Source organism: Suillus clintonianus (genome assembly GCF_016758775.1).
Source record: "Suillus clintonianus strain FC179 chromosome Unknown DEU56scaffold_27, whole genome shotgun sequence".
NCBI classification, from domain to species: Eukaryota; Fungi; Basidiomycota; class Agaricomycetes; order Boletales; family Suillaceae; genus Suillus; species Suillus clintonianus.
Genome location: NW_024539251.1, coordinates 334323 through 357042, shown reverse-complemented (window position 1 = coordinate 357042; position 22720 = coordinate 334323). Strand labels below are relative to the sequence as shown.

Below are 22720 nucleotides of genomic sequence, written 5' to 3'. Positions count from 1 at the left end.
GAAAGAGTCTCCGATGGACCATTCTGTCGGTGGTTGTTGCAGTTCACGGCAGTGTTTAAAAACAACCCAGACTGCAAGACACAGTGCGAGGACCTCCCATGCAGTGCTGAGTATCCAAGTCTCGGTCAGAATTTGGTTGTGTCCCTCGTAACCACAGTAATATGTGCCGGACAGGACGATCATATCTGGTATTCATCCCATGAGCCTAACACTTCAATCATTCATCCATAGTGCTCACCGATTGATGTGGAGCTGCTTCCTATCGCGCCCATCACTGCGCAAGCAATTGTAACAACCAGGAAGATTACGACGAGAGAAATGAGTATCTTTCTGGATAGCTGATACATAGCATATAATCGAGTGATTATGATGACTTGCATAAAATTTCAGTCACGTTTGTGTCGAAGTTTGGGGTATGGCAGCTCACCGCCCAGCATAGTATTTACGACGAAAGTCGTCCATGTTTGTGCATAGGAAAGGACAGTGCCTAAAAATATTCATTGGTGAGCTTCAGAGAAAGAACTAAAGGCTTTCGACAAACTCACAGCTGTTTCAGTCGTTTATTCGGACCGACCGTCAATTTGAACCAACAAGCTGGTAGAGATTTTCACTCACCTCTATGTGGGAGTGCAGTTAGTTTGACGGAAATGGCAAGCATTGGCATAGAATACTCACCACATCTGACATCAGGACTCCCGGGAAACTGGCTGCATGCAGCTGATCAGAACAAACAATGTTACACATTGTAAGTAAGTGAGGAGACATACATAGCATGATGTTGCTGCTGATTGTGAAAGGTTAATTGTTAACTCAATGCCAACTTGTTAACGTACAAACATACACAGAGAATAGCAATCCAATATAGCGCACCTGTAATATTTCGGAGTCAGCATTATTTAACTTATAGGACAAGCAACGTACACTGATATATAGAACTGTTATCAGGGACCAGCGTCGCCTCTGCCCCGAATTAATTGCAATCATGTTGTTCTTCTGATGTGGACTCTGCTTACCCAGACCAGTTCAAACTACAAAAATTCTTGGTAAGACGGTTACTCCGATGAAGACGTTAACCTACTTCTTTTCCGAACGTCAGAGCTAGAGAATATCATGTGTACATCAATAATTTCCTCGATAAGCACAATATTGCTCACCCCAATCATATATAACCGCAGTAGAAGATGCAACTGAGAATCACAAATCGTCAATAATAGGTTGCGACACACGAACTCCGTTCACGAACCTACAAAATAGTTCAAAACACGGTACCAAGCAGTTAGCCGCCACAAACTGGGGTCTTGTGGAACTAGGGACATGGTTGAAGTCAATGTCAATGAGTGGCGAACTTAATCAACACACAACGAGGGCGTTAGTGCTAGATATACTACCATCCAGCGCTTGTATCAAAGTATTAATGGATGTCCATTCCCAATTCACCACTAGAACTGTCATTCCATGAATAGAGAAAAAAGTGGAAATCACCTAGGTTGGAGGAATCAAAGTATATCTCGGGGGATGTTAGTTGCGCATCCGCATACCATTCCAAAACAGTATCACACGCACGGAAAGTTTTAGCACCGCTAAAAGCTCTTTCCGATGCCGACTTCGAGGAGTTCTTGGAAAAGTCATATCAGTTCATGTATTCTGAAATCGAAATCGGTGAAATAACGCAGGCAGTACAACCATCCAAAAAATTCGAAATGCCTACCGTCTCAATAATTGTCGAATAACATATTGCACTGTCTCTATTGCTGTGATCAGAGAGTGCAACAGCTCATTCGCAGTCTCTTGAAAAGGTTACAATCCATCAGCGTGACAACAATCGCAAAAATCAAAGATGGAATAGGTCCAAACACATTTTAGCCCGGGCCACCGAAAACTCCTGCAACGCCTCCAAAAACAACCCGTAATGCGTGACTCCCTCCAATACAACTCCTTTCCTCATCCCAATGTCCCGTCATCCGCGCCACCTTCTGCCCACTGCCTTGCTTACTGCCTCCAAGTCGGTCATCAGTCTATAGAAATACAGAGAAGGGAGGGTTAGTGAACTGAAGTGCGAAACATGTGCGATACCGATGCAAAATGCACTACCCAGTGAGTTTTCGTGCAGTTGATGCATCGGCGTCGCATTGTTTGCACAGCCAGGAGATGAGGCCGGGAGGGATTAAGCCGTTGAATATGTGCTACTTTCCCTACTATGTCAAACCTGAAATGAGAAGCTACAGCGAAGAGAAGATGGTTTAGAGTCTGGTCGCACCTCTTCGATCGAATGACTATGCACTGAAGTTGTTCTGTCAATTATCGATTGTGTAGAGCGTGTCGTAAAGCCTCGATGATCATTAAGTCGAAAGTCCCACAGTGATCTTCTTCTGGCCCGACTTCGCCGACTTGGCTGACTTGGCTATAATAGCACCATCATTACGAGAGATAAAAAAAACTCACAGCGGAGCGCCAACAAACTCGGCAACTTGTATGATCATAATTTATCACGGGTGGGACGCAAAGCCGCGCAGTGGGTTTGATGGTTTTATCCTGTTCTACCATCGCACAGCCTTACCTATGGGTCATTGGAATCGGACTGAGGACTCCCGGTCAAAGTAATCGATATCGAAATCCGATACTCCGCATCATGACAGTGGGTGCTGACGCGGGAAGCATTGAATGGAGGTCAGTTACTAGCAGGTCACCGTGAGTAGCGGTGAAACAATGAATGTGCAGCTTACGTCTTCTAGCAGTGCAAACCCGTCCACATTTGACATGGGTCCGATGGTCTAACCAACATAGCAAAGTTATCAAAAAGGAAGATAGTCGTTACTTCTTGAATGGTTTGACTGCGAGAGACTGGCTACCGTAGCACCTGAAACTTGAAATTTCTGAAAGCTTGACTACTGGTAAATAACACATGCTGAAGCGGCGGACTTCGAAACAAGTAAATGACCAAAAGTCGGTCTGCATTCAGCTCTTGTGATCGTACTTTTGAACAACTTTTGCAGGGATGACGGTGAGCATACCCTACTACTCTTCAGCGATACACTGACCTAATGTTGAACCCAGGACGGATCGAACAGTCAGCAAAGTGCCGTGTCAGCGTTTTCAACTATCATTATCGCGCGTAGCTGTTCTCTGTTCTTGGATTCAGGCCCAAAAATTCGCGTCCCAGTCACTGAACTCCCTACCGAGATTCTTTTGAGGATCTTCCGCTTGGTGTATGCGGAGAACAGATCTTTGCAACTGGAATCATTCCACTCTGACCGCGTGTTTGAAGACTGGACACACGAGGAGCCTCTCTCCCCTTCATTGTTTCCATTTGCTATCGCTGCAGTTTGTTCTCGCTGGTGTGATGTTGCGGCGACTGTCCCCGAGTTTTGGACTCGGATGACGGTGACGGTGGACAAAAATCCTACCGATATCTCTGCAATCCGAGCGTGTTTGCGGTGGTCGTGTTTACTCCCGCTTGACATCACGGTCACGCGCAGCGTCATTGATAATGACACTCCTGATGAGGTCGAGTGCCAGCGCGCCCAGAGCATCAGAGCGTTGCTACGACCTCACTTGAACCGCATCCGTCGTCTACACATCTCGGTGTTGCACAGCAACACACTTCCTTTCTTGTTCACCAATCTTGATGGGCCCGCCGAATTGTTGCAGAGCCTGAAGCTGGGAAGCGTCATTGACGACGGAGGTTCCAAGCGAATACGCCCTTCTGATGGACCCCTTGTTGCGCCAGTCTTAGATACGCTCGATATCAGCGGTCGCTGCCTCCAAGATGGCTTTCTGCAAAGATCAACCCAAATCACTCTCATGTCAAAAATCACATCCGTCAAAATTTCACGTTACCGTCCTTTCGGCGCACGCGCAGAGGGGCTCTCCTTATGGCAGACGCTCCGAACCCTTGGCCAGCTCCCCCTGCTCGACGATCTCACTCTCTGCGATGTTCACTTTGACATAGACCAAAATACTCTGGGAGGGCCTGCGGTTTCACTCAGCCGTTTACAAACCCTCGCATTCGAGAAACTGGACGACAGCAATGTTCTCAAAATTGTTTTTGCAGTCCTCATCGGAGCCCGTCTCTCGTCCACGATAATCACAGACTGCAAAGTCGACACTCTCGGTCGCATTTGTTTTACCGACTACCTTACGTTCGAGAACATGGACACATCCAAAAGTTTCGTCAACGTGCTCCGTCATTGGAATGGGAGTAGTCTTACCCTTGACAATTGTGCTGGCGTTGACGATGGGTTTTTCGACGTCATGACTAAGCCTTTCAAGAGCACCTCGGAGGAAGAATGCTATATTGCGCCCAGGATGACGAAGTTGCGACTGCTGAATTGCGATCACTTCACTGCTCCGGCGTTGAGGAGATTCATCCAAGCGCGGATACGTGCTGCGAGTGCTCCGCAATGGGGTTTCCTGAATCCCCTAGCGACCGAGTCCGATGATGAAGATATGCTCACGATGAACACGAAGGCGATAAGCTGGCTGGATGTCAGAGGTCGTGGGCCTGTGATCACAGAGGCAGATGCAGCGTTGTTGTCGGGGCGCGTCGGCATGTTTAGCTGGGACGCTTTGCAGCCAAATGGGAAGAGGTGCAGTGTGGCGTATTATTCGAAGAAGGTGGTGATTAAGTAGCATTACTCTCATTTTCGCCGGCAGCTGGAATGCCTTCCTTGGTACCGTTCTTGATCTCGTCTTTGCCAGCAGTTGTAGCGTTTTCCTTTGCATCGTTCTTGAACTTCTTAGCATATCATGCAAACAGGGCATCTTATTATTTTTGACCAGGTTTCGAGTTACAAGGTCACTGCATCCAAGTGTAAACTATCTCTGCCCTCCACAACAGTGTTTTGATTCTTGGTCCCGGTCAAAGGTTGCTCTGGCCCGCGATGGATTTCCATTTCCGATGGTGCTAAGGTGAAATTTCACTCAGATGAAATCAACGAGAAAGAGGCTGATACGTACACTACCGTGAACATTAATAGCCATCCACAACATTGCAATACCTTTTGATTCTTCCTCGTCGTAAAAGTCGTTCTGGTCCAAGCTTGATATCCTGGAGGTGATGAGGAAGAGATGAAACCATAGACACTGCTATTAGACGATGTCTTCCGCGTCACTCCTATCAATAGGCATAGGCCAATTGAGGTGTGGACAGGAACACTGGGATAATACTTGAGTTTTGAAGCCCGATCATAGTCGGTGAGCTGGTAGGAACTAAATTCCAGATTTCCATCTGCTCACCAACATAATTTTCTATTTTACGATCACACAGGGTGAACTAGCCTCTAGCATGTACATCGTGTTGTCGCGGGGACAAGAATGCCGATAGAAGGACGGCGAGCGACAGATTGTAGAGATAAAGTGTCACTCACAGCTCGAAGCTTAAACCGGGAGATAAATCATCAAATTCGTGCAGCACCCGAGAGGTCCGAGGGCCTGGCATACAAGATATGAGTTACGTTGGTGGGCAGCTGGCTGACCCGTGGAGACAACCGGTGGAATATGCAACCGCACTTTCGAGGTGGTTTTGCGGAACAATGCTAGTAATGCGATATCCACTGCGGGTAGATATCACCATGAAACTACCAGTATGTATTATCTCCTGCAGTAGGCAGATCAAATAGAAGGAAGATATAGTTGTTTCTGTCATAGAGAGCGTTTGTGTTGAAGTTACTACACAAGGTAGTAACCCCATTAGAGGGTTCAAACTCATCTAACAAACTCGACCGGATTCAACCCTGACGCCTTCAGATTGATCGATGAGATTTAGAGGGTCTCCGTCCTCTCTTCTGCTTCTCAACGCCTCCTCATGGTCACTACGCGCCGCATCATGGAACAAGAATATCGCACTACCGCACCCCAAACACTATGCCACCGAAAATTCAAAACAAGACGATAGCAAACCATCATGGATTCACATCGCCGCACTTGGATTTTCATCATGGATACATTCGCATAGGAGTACTGTAGCACCGCAGCCCGCCCAAGGTTCAACAGGCGGGACGAAGCTGTGGGTTCACTATACTGCACTTGGGTTACAGAGAGATGCTTCGCAGGACCAGATTAAAGTTGGTTTTCGACCTTAGTTCGAGGCGCATTTGACTGATGCGTGGCACAGCGAAGCTACTACGAGGTGTGGTCTAGTCATAGTCGATGCCTATCGTTGAACTGACACGTACGTAGCTGAGCAAGTTACATCATCCTGACGTTTCTCAAGACCCAAGTTCCCCCGAGATTTTCAGGAAGGTTACGGAGGCTTATACTGTACTTGGAAAGAAGAAGACTCGGTGCGCCTTTTTTTATTAGACTCTGGACTATCAAATTGCATGGTTCTGAACGTCATCGCAGACGGAAATACGATCAAAACGAGCAGCTGCATTCTGCTCTTATCACAGGATTGCGAGATCAATGGTCGGGCCAACCGCCCTCATCTTCACCCCGGCCGCTTGATCCTACATACTGGAACCCAATCAAGTTAGGCTCATCGACGTTCTATCGTCCACCTGCTGGATACTGGACGGCGATGAACAAGCTCATGCGAGATAGGGAGAAAGAGAGGGAGAAGGAGAAGTTGCAAGCTCAGGCAACTTCGTCCTCTCCTCAGAAACCCACGCCTTCTCATGATAGACCGAAAGGACATGAGACTCAAATTCGGTTTAGCGAAGTCAGACTGAAATTATTCCTTGCATGCTTCTCCACGGTATTTACATTGGTCATTATGGGGCAAGGGGTCGAGGAGTTACTTGCATATGCCAGGGCCTCTTTGGTGCGATTACTGCAAGAGAACGAGAGCGACGGCAGCGCAGGACGCATAGAAGACCCTACGTCACAAGCTACTGACGCCTCCCCAGATGGATAATAGATACAAAGTACATACCCCGCTGAAGGAAGATGGCGTAGACGGACATCTTTTACTGTATGTATCTGATCATTGCGGAACAACTGTTGTAGCGTTACATATGCATCCAGCTGGCCACGAGTTACGACGTACGTTCGTCAAACTGACGACAATGCATCTATTCATGCATGCGCACTGCCCCAAGGTGCACCAGCAAACTGGGCTATCACTAACATGAAGGTCAAAAGTCCAGACACCGCAAACACACGCCCTATAACACTCTCCGCTGCAGCTATGTCTTGGTCCGTTGGCGTCCTTTCGGGTCGTGGTCCACTTTTAGGCATCTCTTCACTGCTACCACTAGACGGACCTGCTCCTGGCGGTGGACCTGCAGACCTACGACCAGTCGCTCGTTGAACGTGTGGGCTGGAGAATGGATCGGTGTGCGACCATGTGTAAGATGTGCGCGTATGGGCACCGGGGGGAGGTTGATAATACGTGTATTTGCCTGCACGAGCACGCTCCCATGGGTGGTCATAAGTTGCGTTTGGGTCATGCGCATGGCTGGACTTGGGGTCACGGTGCTGATGTTGACGTGGATTATTTTGCCACGCGTTGCGGGACCCTGATTGATTGGAGGGACGTGTTGTGGTTTCTTGTGGGTGTTGAGAAGATGGTTGTTGTGACGGTGATGAGTGGCGGAGACCGCGGTCGTATTCGCGCCTGCCATTAAAGTCATTAGGTCGGTATGTTGGGTGAGCGTTTCGAGACGTACCGCTTTCGATCGTCCCCGAGCACGGCGTAGGCTTCACTCACAGCGTGAAATTTTCCTCGTGTTGCATTGTCCTTGGCAACATCGGGATGATATTTCTTGCTAAGCTGAGAGCGACGTAATCCATCAGTAGCTATCTGGTGCTACCAGTGAGAACGACTCACTTGGTAGAAGTGTGTCTATCGGATGCTTGTGAGGGACAAATCCTTTAATGAAGACGATGACCCATGCCTTTATTTGAGCCTTCGTCGCTGTGATTGGGACTCCAAGGGTCGCATAGTGATCGCGCAAATGGGCTGCTCGTGGACACGTTGACGAGAAGCAGCGGGGATTACGGTGCCCTTTATATCGCAAGGTCGAAGCAAGGGAAGGGAGTTTGTAAGAGGTGGAAGCAAGCCCTGGCGCTGCCATGCTCGACGATATTGGAGAGAACGTAGGTTCCGAATCCCGATTTGGATCACAAACACGCATCATGTGACTTACATGCTTCGGGCCAATTTTACATCCTTGATCTTCGCAAACCATCCTTGACACCGGACACCGCTCAACGTCAATTTTGGCCTTGGCGCCGAACAAAAACGGAGTGTACCTGCAATTGCCAATGCTCAGGCTATTGGTCGTCCTTGGGTACCTCTTGGTGATGGCGGCAGACCTGGCGGATCATCGAATACAGGCACCTTTCAGTTCCGAACCAAATCCCTGAACACGAAACACTCCCTTCGTATGTGGCCTTCGCGGTTGAACTGGCGGAGGCGGCGCTGAAGATGACAGTATTAATCTTCTTCACTGGACCTGTCGCAAATTTCGACGCTTGGAAGTCTTGTGTAACAACAGTTCGTCTACCGAGATAGAAGGAACAACAATTAGCATCTCAGATCAGTCTTTCTTCAAGTCGCTTTGGGTTGGTTCATGGTATGGCTACCCATGTCCAGACTATTAAGCTGCTACCCTAGTTTGATCCTAGTCCCATAGATTAGAAAATACTGTCCTAGGTAGGATTCATCCTCAATGGACATAAACTGAAATCAAAATAGAAAAAAAGCTGCTACCCCCACCCTTTGTCAACCACTTATGGTAGGCCCTGCATACCCCCGGCGGGGGCAAACCCTTAGGCTGGGCGAACCTTGCCGCGGCCCGCCTGTCAGTCCTGTTACGACGTTAAGGAACACATTATTCGGAATACATTATTCGGATCTCGTATATATACACGAGCTTTTATAGTGAAGTGCATCCTATTCCTCTCTTCCCGTTCTAAAATGGGCATCGTCTCTGGCGTGTCCCACATTTTCTTCGATGTTGGGATCATGTCTTGGGATGTCCTCCTCACGCTCGCCAACCTCGTGAGGAGGAAGCGTCTCGTCGGTCATGTCACCCCCGAGGGCCACCCAGGCTATGGAGGGCACTGGTCCGAGTATAGGCCTCCCATGGAGACCGACTCCCGCTGCTCGTGCCCCGCACTCAATGCGATGGCCAACCACGGTGAGTGACCCGGTCTCGGCGCTTGAGCGCTCGTGGCAGTGTCGATCTGATAGTATTAACACCCAGGCATCATCTCACGTAGCGGACGTGGGATCTCGTTTGTCGAGCTCAATCACCACATCCGGGCAACCTACAACTTCAGTCCTACCTTCTGCTCGTTTGTGCCACACTTTGCCTCTCGCTTTCTTAAGAGAAGCTACAGCGAGGATACATTTGATTTGGAAGAACTTGACCAACATAATGCTATTGAACACGACGCGTCTCTCTTACGTGAGCAATTTGATACGTATCGCTTGTTCCTGTATGTCAAACAATTTGTTTTTAGGCCTTGACACCGCTTTTGAACCGGACCAATCGATAAAGCACGTACCTTTCATCGAGGAGCTCCTTGCGGCGGCTACCGGGAAGGACAATGACGGAAATCGTGTTATCACCACCAAAGACCTCTCCAGGATGCTCGGCAAGCGTCGTGCAGAAGCCCGTGCGGTAAACAAGGAGTTCTCTCTCAGTTTTTTCCACAAGATCTTTGGGAGCACGAAGTACGTTGTTACCTCGTCCGTTTTTGACCGCACTTTTGAACGTTCCTTAGTGCCTCGACCCTAGTCAAAGTCTTTGGAGGTCGCGTGGATCATCTCCACAGCTTTCTTCTCGAGGAGCGACTTCCAGAGGGCTGGGAGTCGCGCATCCGCGACCCTTATGGAATGACTCTGACGACCTTCAACAAGACTATACTGGCAGTTGAGTTCGGTGTGCGCGAGAGGGATTGGGCTGAAGCTGCACGGGAGGCTGCAGAGCATGATACTTCTTCTGCTTAAGTCTGGCGTTGCCATCATCGCATGCGTTGCTCACTTATTTAATGACCGATGAGTTCGTTAACTTCTGAATGTATATTCATGTTCTTGATCGTTTTACTCATGTGTGATAACAGAAATTGCGCGTCGCATTGGATCTGATTGAAGACCAGCGCAGTTGCATGTTCCTCATTTTAGAGAGATCACTTCACGTCCACGTCCAGGCCTTATCCCTTTTGTTATCATGTGTACACTCGAGACTGCATGAATACCTTCTCGAGGATCCGAATAATATTCACGCCCTTAGCCACGACCCTGTTAACAACGGCGGGCTCTTGTCAAGGCACAACCGTCAGACAAACGCAAGTACCTCCGGGTTACGGAAAAATACCTCGAACACGAAACGCCTCATTCGTATGTAGTCTTCGCGATTGAACGAGCTATGCACAGAGCAAGCTTTCGGGCCCGAGCCAAACAATCGCAGATTTCGCACCTTGGATAAGAACCTCAATGGATATCTACTTAGGTTGACTTCGTACCATGACTCAGATCACACTCCTTGCCATCGTCACCACTATTCTCTTCGTCGCTGTTCGCTCTTTGTTCGACGGTTCGTCCTTGCCCTACCTGCGTGTCGCTCACGTGATCAACAGGTCAGTGTTTCGTGCTCGCTTCGCGAATTCTGTTGTGCAGTGGGACGCAGTCAACAGACAGCTTAACTCGTTGTTTGCAGTTCCTGACTACTGTGACTTTACCACACGAGCAGATGAAAAAGCAGGAGATATACTCGCCAGTGGGTGCTGAGGATGAGGAACCGCGTTCCTACCTTGCATTCAACTCCAGATTCTTGCGGTGTAAATGCCAGTGCAGAATATTGTATCATTTGTGTCAGAGTCATAGTAAATGCGGTACATACGATGGCAGTGTGTTGTATTTCTACCTTCGTTTCCTGTGATGAAAATGTGAAGAGTGGTCACGTCAATTGTTCGTGTCGGTAAATGGCGTCGGTGCGTAACGATAAACGATAAACGATTTTAATTGGCCAACTACGTTACTGATGTAACCGAGCAGACTCTGAGAAGTATTATTACGTTAGCGTCGAGCTGAGAAGAATACGCTTATACCGATTTTTCTTCACAGAGAAACATCCTCACCTGGAATTTGAACCCAACATCAAGTGGAGAATCACGCACCCGATCCAGCAAATCTTAGCTCACACTCGAGTAGATACCGTCGTCCCATCGTGTACTTCCAGCAAATGCCCCAGTTCAAATGTCGTAGTTGCTCCGGAGACAGGTGGTACAGATAGCAGGCAGCCTCATCAAAACTTCAATCAGAACTTCAAAACGACTTGCTCCAGTAATATCATTCAATCATTAATGGATCTTACGCACTCATCAAAATACAGACACGGGGCTTTTGTGATTGGGGTATCGACTACGGCATAGTACTAGTAGGGGTTTCCCACTCGACTTACCAAACCTCGACCAATTTCCACCTGCCCCCGCTCAAGCCCATCACGCTACACAGAGACCATACTATCTACCCCTCATGCCAGTTGCCGCAACGAGATCAATCTTGCAGATCAGTACAGACGAAACACGAGCACTGAAGTCTCTGTCGGTAGCAACCCAAGTTGGATTCCTTATCATACAAATGCATACCATCACTAACATGTACTCAAGATCACAGCAAAGAATGCTTTACAAGGGTCAATCACAGATCTGGCGAAGCTAGTTGACTTCATCCCGATTAACAAGTTCAACGCTTCCCGTTTTTATTGCTTGGTGCCCATCTTTCACGCGACGCTGAGTTCAGTTCAAGTACCAAACTACATCAATTCCAAAACTATTCCTACCATCATGCGCGCGAAGTGGGCCCTCATGGGCTTGGTGAAGATTTGCGCAATCGTCCCTACAGCTTCTGATGGTGGGGACGATGCCTTGACGAAGAATATCGTCAGGAGGTGGGACGAAATATATCCGTGGATGCGGTTCTTCGTTCGGAATTGCCTCCCTCCTCCTTATGATATCTCAATTGCTCCTCCGCGCCCCGATCTTTGCAATATGTTTGATGCTGCAAAGATGACCATTCACCTGCTCACATTCATCTGCACAAACTCGGAAGAAGGGCGTCACATGCTCCGGTCTTCCGTTTCTGTCCAGCACTTTGTCGCACAGTTATGGATATTGGTCGGAAACCTCAAGAGAGATTCAATTCAAGGCGACCCTGGAACTACAACGGACGGCCTTGTTTCGATGGTCCGGGCGACTTTTCCACTCACAAACTATGTTTGCGTATCTGAATCTGAGGATCCCGACAAAATAACCCTTCCGTTATCGAATTATATACATGCTGCCGGAGGAGTGAAGCCCGTTGTATCCACCCTTCTCAGATACATCCGTCGGATTACAAGAGATGCTGCTGCTGTAGAAGAACCTCGATCGTGGACGACACGCGATCAGAGCGTACAATCCCTTCATATCTTTACTACTGGTCTCCGATATTCCTTCTTATTTCTCCAGACCATCAGTCGCCAAGATGCTTCATGCCGCGCACAACTTATCCGCCAAGGTTCGATTCGCACAGTGGTGGACGCGATCACTCAGATCTTGCCGAAGATCTTGGTACAAGCAAACAAGGAAATGGATTTTCATCCAGAGATGGGAATAGCGGGGAGACAGGATGTTTTGTGGACGGGATACTCGTACATTGCATCTGCTATTCGTGATGCAGACGACGGGGTGACATCTGTTTGTCAAGCAATCGATGCTGGCCTCATTCAAACTTTGGAGAAGGGGGTTGTTTGCGCGGCTCACGCCAACCGTCGCGATATCCCACCCCGTGGCCGCATGGGTGACATAGAGTTGCTCTTCCTTCTCGCCACATTTTTCATATACCATAGGGTCGTTGAATCTATTTTCCGGCACTGGTATCGCCACACGCAAAATGCTCCTATGGAAAAACGAGAGATACGAGACGAAGGGTTGGGAGTTGCTCTCGAACTTGTCCTGAAATCTTCTATCGATGCTATGGATCATCGCAGTGTAGAGCCCATAAACCCACAGGAATACAAGTGCAGTGGCCCAGGAGTACGCTGATTATTTCTAGTAGTTTCATTCTGTAGATGCTGATGTCGGTAGCAGTGTGGGATCTGGACATCCAAGTTTGTCAGCAAAAAGCGTCGGTGCTCAGGTTGTTTGATATCACTTTATTGTTCCGAGAAATGCCAAAGGACCGCTTGGCGCAGTGGACACAAGAAGTGGTGTCAAGTTCTGAGGTGTGCCGTTGGTGAGCCCCTTCAATCCTCGTCCCATGCTTCTCGACCGAATCACCATCAGGGCCGTGGGGCTCACGCGATATCCGTACGAGTCTTCAAGTCATCGCAGGTTTCGAAACCAGTGAGATCTCGGGAATGACCAAAGAAGTGGAAACACACGTTCGCGAAGCACAGCAACAGTTCCCTGCATTCATCAATACACTCGTACTCATGCTCGACATGACTGTGTTTCCACCGGAGATCCACGTGCTCCCCGTGCATATGCTTGAGCAGTTCCCTGGGGAGGACCCCATATGGCCAGAGATCGCTGACGAAATTCGCCAACGAAGCGACTCGCCACCGAAAGGATATATGTTTTCGGTTGTCAAGGTGCATCTTGGGAAGTCGAAGTTTACGCTGTTCAGCCCAAGCACGGCGTTGTGTATGGCATTTGAGAGTCAGTATTTTTTGAATGATGAGACGTATGATTCTATGGATGAAGATGATGGTTATGATTGGAACAAGCTGAGTGACGAGGATTTGGATTTCTGAGAGTAATTGGGTGATGCAGATGGTTCCAAGGATAAGTTCTGCGAGGTTTGATAGCCCTTATAAATGTACATGTGTCTAATAGCATTCGTTGACTATTTCCTTGCATTTTTCTGTACAATATACACGCAATACAATTCTTGTGGGTCGATCGAGCCGAGAAGTGATAGAATTGATCGGTCAGCGCCAAGTTCAATTGATTCCAGACATTGTGTCCAGACGACGTCCATGCTTCCTGTCTACACACGATGGACAAGTACAGAGGCAACATTACCTACGACTGAATTCTAGCCCGTCCTTCCACAAATTTCAGGATATCTTCGTCAGAGGGCCGATGCCCCATATCCTCTAACCAACAACTTTGGATGAAATTCCAGTCCTGTCAACGATAACAGGTATGTGCGGCCTTTTGGGTGTTGTACCTTCTATGATCCACCTACTTATTTGCATTGTTGAGCGTGCATAATGGTATGGGACCTCACCCTCCAAAACCTGCAGGGATTTGGTGAGCCTTCAGCGCTTCAGCCTCAAGCTTTTCTTGCTAAGCTAAGAGCGACGTGGTCCATCAATAGCCATCGGGTGCTACCAATGAGAACAACTCACTTGGTAGAAGTGTATCTATCATATGTTTGTGAGGGACAAATCCTTTCACGAAGATGATGACCCATGCCTTTATTTGAGCCTTTGTCACTGTGATTGGGACTCCAAGGGTCTCATAGTGATCGCGCAATTAGGCTGTTCGTCGATACGTTGATGAGACGCAGTGGGGATTACGGTGTCCTTTATGTTGTAAAGTCGAAGCAAGGGGAGGGAGCTTGTAAGAGGTGGAAGGAAGCCCTGGCTTGCTTCTTATTCAAGATGCTGCTCATGATGCTCGACCAATGCAGAGAAGGTTGAACAGAACGTTTGGATTACAAATATTCGGGCCAAATTTACATCCGATCCCTTGATCAAACTATCGCTAGCAAACGCCCAACATCAACTTTGACCTTGGCGTCAAACAAAAATGGACTAGTACTGTACCTGCAATTGCTAGTGCTATCGGAAACCTCTCGCAAGTGAACATGGGTACCTCTGGGTTCCGAAAAAATCACTGAACACGAAGCCCTTCTGGTCTTCGCGGTTGGACTGGCGCGAGCGGCAGCGGAGCTTAGCTTCGAACGCCCAAGATAACAATAATACTTGCCTACTAAGATGGAAGGAACGACGCTCGGCATTTCAGGCTAGTCTTTTTTCGTGTTACTTCGGGCTTGTCCATGGTCTGGCGAACGATGCCTATATCGTCAAGCTGAATTCTCACCTTTTTCAACCATTCACATTGACGAACTGTCAGACTTGTGGCGCTAGGAACAATTATTCAGATCTCGTATATATACTCGAGCTTTTCAACAGAACGTGTGTATTCCTCTCCTCCCGTCCCCAACATCACCTTGGACATACCCACTCTTGACACAAGGGAAATCAAATGGGCATATTCTCTGGCGTGTCCTACCTTTTCTTCGATGCTGGGATCATATCTTGGGATTTCCTCTTGACACTCGCCAACCTCGTGAGGAGGAAGCGTCGCATCGGCCATGTCACCCCCGCGGGCCACCCAGGCTATGGAGGGCACTGGCCCGAGTATAGGCCTCCCATGGAGACCGACTCCCGCTGCTCGTGCCCCGCACTCAATGCGATGGCCAACCATGGTGAGTGACCCTGGTCTTAGTGCTTGAGCGCTGGTGGCAGTGTTGGTCTGACGGCATTAACGCCCAGGCATCATCTCACGTAGCGGACGTGGGATCTCGTTTGTCGAGCTTAAGTACCACATCCGGGCAACCTACAACTTCAGTTCTACCTTCTGCTCATATATGCCGCACTTTGCCTCTCGCATTCTTAAGAGAAGCTACAGCGAGGATACATTTGATTTGGAAGAACTTGACCAACACAATGCTATTGAACATGACGCATCTCTCTTACGTGAGCGATCTGATACGCTTGTTTCTGTATGTCAAACAATCTGTTTTTAGGCCTCGACTCCGCTTTGGAACCGAACCAATCGAAAAAGCACGTACCTTTCATCGAGGAGCTCCTTGCAGCGGCTACTGGGAAGGACAAGAACGGCAATCGTGTTATCACCACCAAAGGTCTCTCCAGGATAGTTGGCAAGCGTCGTGCAGTAGCCCGTGCAGTGAACAAGGAGTTCTCTCTCAGTTTTTTCCACAAGATCTTTTCGAGCACGAAGTAAGTTATTGCCTGGTTTGTTTTTGAGCGCACTTTTGAACTTTCCTTAGGGCCTCGACCCTAGTCACAATCTTTGGAGGCCGCGTGGATCACCTCCACAGCTTTCTTCTCGAGGAGCGACTTCCAGAGGGTTGGGAGTCGCGCATCCGCGACCCTCATGGAATGACTCTGTTGACCTTCAACAAGACTATACTGGCAGTTGAGTTTGGTGTGCGCGAAATGGATTGGGCAGAAGCTGCACGAGATGCTGCAGAGCATGGAACTGCTTCTGCTCAAGTCTGACGTTACCATCACCGCATGCGTTGTTGATTCTCACTCTTTTTATGACTCGACGATGATTATGATGAGTCTGTTATCTTTTGAATGTACATTAATGGTCTTGGTCGTTTTACTCATGTTTGATAACAGAAATTACGCGTCGCATTGACTGTAATCGAAAACCAGTGCAGTTGCATGTTCCTCATTTTAGAGAGATCATTTCACATCCACGTCCACGTCCATGCCTTATCTCTTTCGTTATCATGTGTACACTCGAGACTGCATGAATAACTTCTCGAGAATCCGAATGGTATTCATGCCCTTAGCCACGACCATGTTAACAACGGCGAGCTCTTGTCAAGGCGCCACCGCCAAACAAACGCAAGCGCCTCCGGGTTACGGACAAATACCTCAAACACGCAACACCCCCTTCGCGGTTGAACGAGCTGCGCGCGCGGACTTTCGGGCTTGGGTCAAATAATCCCACATTCCGCATATTGGACAAGAATCTTGATGCATATCTACTTAGGTTGACTTCGTAACATTACTCAGACCACACTCCTTGCCATCCGTCACCACTATCCTCTTCGTCGCTGTTCGCTCTTTGTTCGACGGTCCGTCCTTTCCCTACCCACTGCTGTCTCCCACGACATTGTCAGTGGCACCTGGCTCCAGCAACGTAACAGAAGTGAAATGGGCCTCTTCTCTAGCGTGTTCCACGTTTGTTACGATGTTAGAATCATGTCTTAGGATATCCTCACGCTCCTCAACCTCGTAGGAAGCGCCACATCGGACATGTCACCCCGGAGGGTCACCCGGGCTATGGAGGTGTGTCTCAAATGATTTTTCTTCAGGCCTCAACTTTGCTTTTGGACCAAACTAATCGACGAAGCGCGGACCTTTCATCGAGGAGCTACTTGAAGCACCTACTGGTAGCTATAGGGACAAGGACCGGTAATGATATCATTACCACCAAAGACATCTCCAAGATGCTCAGTAAGTGTCGTGCAGTGGCACGTGCAGTCAACATGGAGTTCTCGCTCAAAATTGTTCCACGGGATATTTGGTAGTGCAGAGTATTTGATCGTATCATCCGTTTCCAAACACAATCCTTACCGTTCCGTCAGTGCATCCTTGCTTAGTACATATCTAACTGCCATATTATGACAAAGAGCACATGTCATATATTTGTGGGGTACACTGGGTAACTACATGTTCATGTACATGGTGAGCGTTCAGCTTCAAGCTTTTCTTGCTAAGCTAAGAGCGATGTGGTCCATCAATAGCCATCGGGTGCTACCAGTGAGAACAACTCACTTGGTAGAAGTGTATCTATCATATGCTTGTGAGAGACAAATCCTTTCACGAAGATGACCCATGCATTTATTTGAGCCTTCGTTGCTGTGATTGGCACTCCAGGGAACGCATAGTGATCGCGCAAGTGGGCTGCTCGTCGACACGTTGATGAGAAGCAGCGAGAATTACGGTGTCCTTTATATTGTAAACTCGAAGCAAGGGAAGGGAGAATGTAAGAGGTGGAAGCAAGCCCTGGCGTGCATCTTGCTGTTGCCATGCTCGACGCGTCGGTTCCGATTTGGATCACGCATATCACGTGACTCATATGCTTCAGGCCAAATTGACAATCAGACATCCTTGATCTTCAAACAAACTATCTCTGACACCAGCGAACACCCAACGTCAATTTTGACCTTGGCATCAATCGAAAATGGACTGTACCTGCAATCGTCAGCGCTATCGGAAACCTCTCGCAAGTGAACATGGGTACCTCTGGGTTCCGACCAAAAATCCCTGAACACGAAACACCCCCTTCATATGTGGTCTTCGCGGTTGGACATGCGCAAGCAGCTTCGAACGCCCAAGATTACAATGCTAATTTTGCCTACTGAGATAGAAGGAACGACGCTCAGCGTTTCAGGCTAGTCTTTTTTTAATGTCACTTTAGGTTCGTCCGTTGTCTGGCGAACGATGCCTATATCGTCAAGCTGAATTCTCACCTTTTTCAACCCTTTATGATGTATTGATGAGCTGTCAGACTTGTGCAACTGAGAGCTCAGATCTCGTATATATACTCGAGCTTTTTAATGAAATGTGTCTATTCTCCTCCTCCCGTCCACAACATCACCTTGGACATACCTATCCTTGACACCAGGGAAGGAAAATGGGCATCATCTCTGGCGTGTCCCATCTCTTCTTTTATGTTGTGATCACATCTTGGGATGTCCTCCTGACGCTCGCCAACCTCATGAGGAGGAAGCGCCCTATCGGTCATGTCACCCCCAAGGGTCACCCAGGTTATGAAGGGGACTGGCCCGAGTATAAGCCTCCCAAGGAGACTGACTCCCGCTGCTCGTGCCCTGCACTCAATGCGATGGCCAACCACGGTGAGTGAATCTGGTCCTGGTGCTTAAGCCCTGGCAACAGGGTTGGTCTGACAGTATTAACGCCCGGCGCACAGGCATCATCTCACATAGCGGCCGTGGGATCTCGTTTGTCAAGCTTAACCACCATATCCGGGCAACCTACAACTTCAGTCCTACCTTCTGCTCATATCTGCTGTACTTTGCCTCTCGCATTCTTAAGAGAAGCTACAGCGAGGATACATTTGATTTGGAAGAACTTGACCAACATAATGCTATTGAACACGACGCGTCTCTCTTACGTAAGCGATTTGATACGCTTGTTTCTGTATGTCAAACAATCTGTTTTTAGGCCTTGACTCCGCTTTTGAACCGGACCAATCGACAAAGTACATACCCTTAATCGAGGAGCTCCTTGCGGGGGCTACTGGGAAGGACAGGAAGGGCAATCATGTTATCACCACCAAAGACCTCTCCAGGATGCTCGGCAAGCGTCGTGCAGAAGCCCGTTTGGTCAACAAGGAGTTCTCTCTCAGTTTTTTACAAAAGATCTTTTCGAGCACGAAGTAAGTTATTGCCTGGTCCGTTTTTGAGTGCACTTTTGAACTTTCCTTAGGGCCTCGACCCTAGTCACAATCTTTGGAGGCCGCGTGGATCACCTCCACAGCTTTCTTCTCGAGGAGCGACTTCCAGAGGGTTGGGAGTCGCGCATCCGCGACCCTTATGGAATGACTCTGACGACCTTCAACAAGACTATACTGGCAGTTGAGTTCGGTGTGTGCGAAAGGGATTGGGCAGAAGCCCCATGAGATGCTGCAGAGTATGGTACTGCTCCTGCTTAAGTCTTGCGTTACCATCATCGCATGCGTTGCTCACTTATTCAATGACCGATGAGTTCGTTACCTTTTGAATGTACATTAATGTTCTTGGTCGTTTTACTCATGTGCGATAACAGAAATTGCGCATCGCATTGAATCTGATCGAAGACCAGCGCAGTTGCATGTTCCTCATTTTAGAGAGATTACTCCACGTCCAGGCCTTCCCTTTCGTTATCATATGTACACTCGAGACTGCACGAATACCTTCTCGAGGATCCGAATGGTATTCACGCCCTTAGCCACGACCCTGTTAACAACGGCGGGCTCTTGTCAAGGCGCCACCACCAGACAAACGCAAGTGCCTCCGGGTTATGGACAAATACCTCGAACACGAAACACCCCATTCATATGTATTCTTTGCGGTTATATGAGCTGCGCCATCCCCTCTATGTTCGACGGTTCGTCCTTTCCTTGCCCACTGGTTTGTCTCCCACAACATTGTCAGTGGCACCTTACGCCTGTAAATTCACTACCTCGCTTTCTGTTTCCAGTGCTCTGGATCGCGCCCTCTCACAAGTTTTACCCTTCTCGCGCCTTGATGGCAGATCCATCAATTAGTATCTACACAAGTAGAGATTATCTTGCCGAGCGATACTGAGTCTGTAAGCAAGGCAACGCACATACTTTGTTCTTCTCAAGCATGGAGCCGAAGTATCTTGGAACGGCACAGGTCAACTACGACTCCGGATTTGATACCGACCCTTCCTGATCGTCCAGGCGAAACATTTCCACTATCAGTACTGGTTAAACCAAAAACGGTGTTCGGACCTCGGATATGTACTTGAGCTTTTTAGTGAAGCCTTCCTTCCTGTCCCCCAGAGGGCTGGGAATCGCGCATCCGCCAACCTCATGGACTGACCGTGCGCGAGAAGGATTGGGAAGAAGAAGTATGGGAGGCTGCAGAAAATGGTATTACTCCTGTTTGATCTCATGCCGCGAAGCGGCGGCGCCACTCAGATCCTCGTGGTGTGGGGAACTTATCTGGATTCACCATCCGCGTTCACATGTCTGCTCTTACCTACATACTAACAGTTGTCATTTCACGATGTAAGAAGACTCTGACGTCGACTGTCGATCGTGGCCTTCAACTCGTGGCGTCAAAATGGGTACTATATCTCTGTAGGGCACACCATGTGCTGCACTAGTGAGCCTTCAAGCTCAAGCTTCAAGCTTTATTTTTTGTTTGGGCTAATATAGTACTAAGGTATGCGTGCCCGCGTATTTTAATTCATCCTTGTGTGCTTGACAGCAATGACGCTGTGAATGACCGGCGAGCTAGCTTGTCAGGGTGCTACCGCAGACTCAGATATCTGCCATCACCAACCCCTTCAAGCACAGGTGCCTGCGGGTTCCAGGAAAAGAAGTTTCTCAAACACGATCGAAACGCCCCCTTCGTATGTAATCTTTGCGGGTTTCTTCTTCACAATCGCGTTTCTGAATACGTAGATGCCCGACAGCCGCCAGAAGCCTGATGGTGCCTGTTACATAGTAGTCTACTGGCGGACAGACGGTCTTCCTTCAGCTTCGAGTCCCTTCGAATTCGTCCACGGTCTGCTAATCGCGCCTCCCATAGAGAAATTTACGTTCGATGTATACTCCTCGGGGAAGATGTGACTCCCCAGGCATATAGCTCAAAATATACATGCGGATCCGCGATACAGAACCTTCCGATCAAGGCGAAGTCACTGTCAGTTTTTTTGACACCAAATGTTGCTTGGATATCGATCTCTTATATATACTTAGGCTTCTTAGCAAAGTGTGTCTGTTCCCCACTTCCCGTCCCCACCCACACCTTTGACCACTTCTAAACACCAGATATTCCAATCCACACGGAAATAAAATGGGCTTCTTCTCCAGTCTGTCCCACTTTTCCTTCGATGTTGGGATCATGTCTTGGGATGTGCTCCTCACGCTCTCCAACTTTGTGAGAAGGAAGCACCCCATCGGTGATGTCACTCCTGAGGGCCACCCAGGCTATGGAGGGCACTGGCCCGAGTTTAGGCCCCCCCAGGAGACCGACTCCCGCTGCTCGTGCCCCGCATTCAATGCGATGGCCAACCACGGTGAGTGTAAACACCAGTGATGGACCTCATTGGTGTGATGATATCAAAACCTAGGTATCATCTCGCGCAGCGGCCATGGGATCTCGTTTGTCGAGCTTAACGACCATCTACGGGCAACCTACAACTTTAGTCCTAGCTTCTGTTCCTTTGCGCTGCACTTTCTCGCTCGTATGCTTAAAAAAGACTACAACAAGGATACCTTTGATTTAAAGGAAATTGACCTACACAATGGTATTGAACACGACGCGTCTTTGTTACGTGAGCAATTTTCTGCCGTTGTTCTTGTAAGTCATGTTGAATACTTTATCTTCAGGCCTCGACTCTGCTTTTCAACCGGACCAATCGATAAAGCACATACCTTTCATCGAGGAGCTGCTTGCGACGGCTACTGGCAAGGACAAGAACGGCAATCATATTATCACCACCAAAGACATTTCCAGGTTGCTCGGCAAGCGTCGCGCAGTATCCCGTGCAGTAAACAAAGATTTCTCTCTCAAATTGTTCCACAAGATATTTGGTAGCGCAAAGTATGATGTCACGTTATTCATTTCCAAGCACACTTCTAAGCGTTCTGTCAGTGCCTCGACCTTGGTCACGATCTTTGGAGGACGTGTAGATGACCTGCGCAGCTTTCTTCTTGACGAGCGGATCCCAGAGGGCTGGGAGTCGCGCATCCGCCAACCTTATGGAACAACTATTATAAACTTTAACAAGACTACACTGGCAACTGAATTCGGCGTGCACGAGAAGTATTGGGCGCAAGTGGCACGGGAGGCTGCAGAATCTCATGGTACCACTCCGAGTCTTGGTTAAAGTACTCATGACGTGGGTAACTCATCTGATGCCACCATCGCAAACGCATATTTAACACATATGTCTTCCCTCATTTTATATTTACTGATGAATATGATATATTCGTTGCCTTTTGAGTATATACATCTCATGGTCATTTCACTCATCTTTGAAATTACCTACCAGTGCAGTTCCACGTCTCCCCGAGGGGTTTCTTCAAGTTGCACACCCGTGGACACTCCGTGGACTCCGGCTACACCACTGCAGGTAATTCCAAATTAGGAAAGCATTCAAGAAGAAATTTGGCAGATCGCGACACAAGTACCAGTACTAATAGTAGTACAGATCCGCTGGGTTGTGATTGAGCGTGTCATGCATATATATGTCCGCTGCCACGGTGTGACTGTACTACTATACCTTTTGCTGTATCTTGGAGCTCGAGCTGA

General features: G+C 48.4%; 9 protein-coding genes across 9 annotated transcripts; 7 read left to right on the top strand and 2 right to left on the bottom strand.

The window, feature by feature from the left end:
• Positions 1–2629: 2629 nt before the first annotated feature.
• Positions 2630–4856, top strand: DEU56DRAFT_900852 (uncharacterized protein). Its single transcript, XM_041356530.1, has 3 exons — positions 2630–2667; positions 2994–3001; positions 3055–4856. Exons 2-3 carry the CDS (start codon positions 2996–2998, stop codon positions 4627–4629), a joined length of 1581 nt encoding a protein of 526 aa, XP_041209583.1. The 5' UTR covers positions 2630–2667; positions 2994–2995; the 3' UTR covers positions 4630–4856.
• DEU56DRAFT_797974 (uncharacterized protein) lies at positions 4857–5669 on the bottom strand. Its single transcript, XM_041352969.1, has 2 exons — positions 5267–5669; positions 4857–5193 (listed from the first exon to the last, which is right to left on the bottom strand). Exons 1-2 carry the CDS (start codon positions 5290–5292, stop codon positions 4917–4919), a joined length of 303 nt encoding a protein of 100 aa, XP_041209582.1. The 5' UTR covers positions 5293–5669; the 3' UTR covers positions 4857–4916.
• DEU56DRAFT_941653 (uncharacterized protein) lies at positions 5264–6853 on the top strand (the record flags this gene model as incomplete). Its single annotated transcript, XM_041358931.1, has 4 exons — positions 5264–6062; positions 6113–6127; positions 6178–6281; positions 6343–6853. Exons 1-4 carry the CDS (start codon positions 5754–5756, stop codon positions 6851–6853), a joined length of 939 nt encoding a protein of 312 aa, XP_041209581.1. The 5' UTR covers positions 5264–5753.
• Positions 6854–7014: 161 nt separating this feature from the next.
• On the bottom strand, positions 7015–8015 carry DEU56DRAFT_911724 (uncharacterized protein; the record flags this gene model as incomplete). Its single annotated transcript, XM_041357316.1, has 3 exons — positions 7015–7555; positions 7608–7737; positions 7769–8015. The coding sequence occupies 3 exons, from the start codon at positions 8013–8015 to the stop codon at positions 7015–7017; spliced, it is 918 nt and encodes a 305-aa protein (XP_041209580.1).
• Positions 8016–8860: 845 nt separating this feature from the next.
• On the top strand, positions 8861–9898 carry DEU56DRAFT_735011 (Chloroperoxidase; the record flags this gene model as incomplete). Its single annotated transcript, XM_041348419.1, has 4 exons — positions 8861–9083; positions 9150–9353; positions 9409–9622; positions 9673–9898. 4 exons carry the CDS (start codon positions 8861–8863, stop codon positions 9896–9898), a joined length of 867 nt encoding a protein of 288 aa, XP_041209579.1.
• Positions 9899–10976: 1078 nt separating this feature from the next.
• DEU56DRAFT_288031 (uncharacterized protein) lies at positions 10977–13819 on the top strand. The gene is made up of 5 exons (XM_041345492.1): positions 10977–11233; positions 11283–11509; positions 11560–12966; positions 13021–13165; positions 13216–13819. Exons 2-5 carry the CDS (start codon positions 11426–11428, stop codon positions 13683–13685), a joined length of 2106 nt encoding a protein of 701 aa, XP_041209578.1. The 5' UTR covers positions 10977–11233; positions 11283–11425; the 3' UTR covers positions 13686–13819.
• A 1328-nt stretch (positions 13820–15147) lies between these two features.
• Positions 15148–16187, top strand: DEU56DRAFT_735028 (heme-thiolate peroxidase aromatic peroxygenase; the record flags this gene model as incomplete). Its single annotated transcript, XM_041348423.1, has 4 exons — positions 15148–15370; positions 15438–15641; positions 15692–15905; positions 15956–16187. The coding sequence occupies 4 exons, from the start codon at positions 15148–15150 to the stop codon at positions 16185–16187; spliced, it is 873 nt and encodes a 290-aa protein (XP_041209577.1).
• Positions 16188–18137: 1950 nt separating this feature from the next.
• DEU56DRAFT_287985 (Chloroperoxidase) lies at positions 18138–19772 on the top strand. The gene is made up of 5 exons (XM_041345491.1): positions 18138–18565; positions 18640–18843; positions 18894–19107; positions 19158–19435; positions 19497–19772. The coding sequence occupies exons 1-4, from the start codon at positions 18343–18345 to the stop codon at positions 19348–19350; spliced, it is 834 nt and encodes a 277-aa protein (XP_041209576.1). The 5' UTR covers positions 18138–18342; the 3' UTR covers positions 19351–19435; positions 19497–19772.
• A 1487-nt stretch (positions 19773–21259) lies between these two features.
• Positions 21260–22364, top strand: DEU56DRAFT_941633 (Chloroperoxidase; the record flags this gene model as incomplete). Its single annotated transcript, XM_041358930.1, has 3 exons — positions 21260–21482; positions 21537–21740; positions 21796–22364. 3 exons carry the CDS (start codon positions 21260–21262, stop codon positions 22293–22295), a joined length of 927 nt encoding a protein of 308 aa, XP_041209575.1. The 3' UTR covers positions 22296–22364.
• Between the last annotated feature and the right edge of the window lie 356 nt (positions 22365–22720).